Here is a 2,492-nt window from a genome sequence, read left to right as displayed (position 1 = left end):
AGGCCACTCAAGGCATGGGGGGAAGCTTTGGGCACCCTCGTCCGGGGCAGCCATACCCTCTCCCCCAGGACCAGTGAGAGGGGGGTCACTGGCACCAGTGTGCAGGCCAGCCGTGCTGGAAGGCCATGGGTCACCTCCTCGCCGTCCCTGTCCCCCCACGCAGGGACAGCTCTGCAAGTCGAGTCCACGCAGCTGCATCCCCAGGACATCTCCGCATCCATGGGCAAGTGTCTGGGTGCCCTCGTGCACATCCCAGCACTGCCATGGCCTCAGCAATGGTGGCTTGGGTCTTCCACCGCCTGCCTTGGGTGCAGGACACTTCCAAAGAGCCCAGATCCCACCATGATCAGCCACAGAAGAAACAGCCCCCCAAAACTGCCTGCCCAACACACTTGGCCCCGACCTGTCCTCAGGCTGTGCCCACCAGGATGCACCTCACCTCGTAAGATGGTGATGTTTTTCAGCATCTCCCCATGCCGGACATCCACCACCTTCATCTCCTCCATCACCATGGACAGGTTGCGGATGTCAAAGTCCAGCCGGGCGCTGAGCAGGCTGTAACGCTCCCGCAGCAGGTCCGTGGTGCCCTGGACCAGGCTGAGGGACTTGTTCAGGTAGTAGAGCTCCTCGGCGTGGGTGTGGAAGCCCAGGGTGCAGGAGAGCCGCACGTCATCCAGGTAGCGCAGCATGCTGTGGACGTGGCTGTCGGTGGCATTGATGTTGGCGAAGATGGTGCTGATCTCGATCTCGTGGGAGGTCATGCGACCTTCCAAGGTCTCGAAGCGCTCGGCCGTGCGGTTCTGCGTGTACCTGTTGTGGTAACGCAAGTCGTTCATGTTCTCCTCGTGGTCATCCAGGAAGGAGGAGATGTTGTCCAGCTGCAGCTGCAGCCCCATCACCTGCAGCACCAGGTCGTGCATGCTCTCCGAGTTCTGGCCGACCTGCCGAGCCACTGCGCCAACGCTGCTTTGGATGCTCTTCACCAGCTCGCTGGTCTTGGAGGAGGTGGCCCGCAGCCCACCGAAGAGGCGAGTGTAGTTCTGCCACTCGGTGACGATCTTCTGCAGCGTCAGCGTCTCCTCGTCCGTCTTCCTCTGGATGACCTGGATCCAGTCGGAGGTTTGCCCCAGGGTGAAGTTCATCTGCTGCACGGCTGCTCGGACATCGTAGCGCTCCTGGGCCAAGCCCTTGAGAGAGTTGTCAAGCTGGGAGGTGACCACCTGCCAGCCCCCAACCTGGGCCAGGAACTGCCCCAAGCTTTCGTTGACCTGTCGGATGGAGAAGGAGCAGTTGTCCACCTCGCTGCTGATCTTGTTGCCGGCGGATGAGAGCTGGTCGTGGGTCTGGGAGGTCCGGTCGAGCAGGATTTCTTGAACCAAAAGCATCTTCTGGATCTCCTCCAGCTCGCCCTGCAGCTTGGTGATCTCCTGGCCCAGCTGTCCCATCTCGTGGCAGAGGGAGCAGTTCCCCGAGGTCTTCTCATCTGAACGAAGGGCAGATGGGGTCTGTTACCCCAACCCGTCCCTCGCTGGGCCTGGAGACCCTCCTGCTGAGGACCAGAGCGGAGGAAGGAGCCTCACCATGCTCTGTCCTTGCAGACCCTGGAGATGGGCACCACCGAGCCACAACTGGGACAACCCCAATGTCACCAGCCTGCACCAGCTCCGGCCCTCATCCCGCTCCTGCCACCTCTGTGCAGCAAGTTCTCCGAAAAGCCCAAGCCCACCAACCCCACTCTTGGTGTCGTACAGTCGTCCCTCCCCGAAATCCTGGGAGATAAGTGGGGGTTTGGCTCTGGGGGAGCCCCAGCACCTGGAAAGTGGAGATGCTTCAGCCCCTGGCTGGCAGCACCGAGCAGCTGAGGTCCGCTCAGCTGGAGGGACACGTGGTGCCGAAGCCTGGAGAAGACCTCCAGGTCCAGGTCCAAGCCACTCACCCAGCCCCTGGATGTCCTCCTGGATGGATACGAGCTTCTTCTCGTAATGGGTCTGGGCTGAGCTGATGTCCTTGGAGATGGAGTCGACTTTCTTGAACACTGCAAAGGAGAGGTAGGGGGGTCAGGGGAGGTGGGCAGGCACTGGGATGCGATAGTTCTCCACACCTTTCCTCCCAGCTTCTTCCCCAGCGAGGAGGGTGGCCAGGGCCTGAAGAGCCAGGCTGGGCAGCTGGGGGGTGCTGGCTCCGTGGGGTGGGTGTCCCCAGGGGCTTTCAGGTTTGGGGCTTGGCTAAGGTCTACAAAGCATCTCCAGAGGTCCAGCCCCGGGGAGCATGCCGTCCCTCTGCTGACCCTGGGAGGTTGTTTCTTGCCCGTGGAGGTGATGGGGTGGCAACCTCTGGGCTCTGGGCTGATTCCTGAGGTCCCCCGTGGGGGTAAAGCCATGCCCCGGCGAGGTGGCATCACACACAGGGTTCCAGGGGTATCCCAGGGGCGGGTCAGGGGGAGTTGGGTGCTCCTCTCCATGCCTGGGTGCTACGGGTGCTTTGGGGGAGCC

General features: G+C 62.2%; 1 protein-coding gene across 1 annotated transcript; it reads right to left on the bottom strand.

Moving 5' to 3' along the window:
- Nucleotides 1-439: 439 nt before the first annotated feature.
- SCARA3 (scavenger receptor class A, member 3) lies at nt 440-2,035 on the bottom strand (the record flags this gene model as incomplete). Its single annotated transcript, XM_009701802.1, has 2 exons — nt 440-1,483; nt 1,937-2,035. Coding segments are annotated over 2 exons (1,143 nt in total), but the record flags the coding sequence as incomplete, so codon positions are not given.
- Nucleotides 2,036-2,492: the final 457 nt, after the last annotated feature.

This window comes from Cariama cristata, unplaced genomic scaffold (assembly GCF_000690535.1).
Source record: "Cariama cristata isolate BGI_N322 unplaced genomic scaffold, ASM69053v1 scaffold37616, whole genome shotgun sequence".
NCBI classification, from domain to species: Eukaryota; Metazoa; Chordata; class Aves; order Cariamiformes; family Cariamidae; genus Cariama; species Cariama cristata.
The sequence above is the reverse complement of the archived record's forward strand: the minus strand, read 5'-3'. Positions and strand labels throughout refer to the sequence as shown.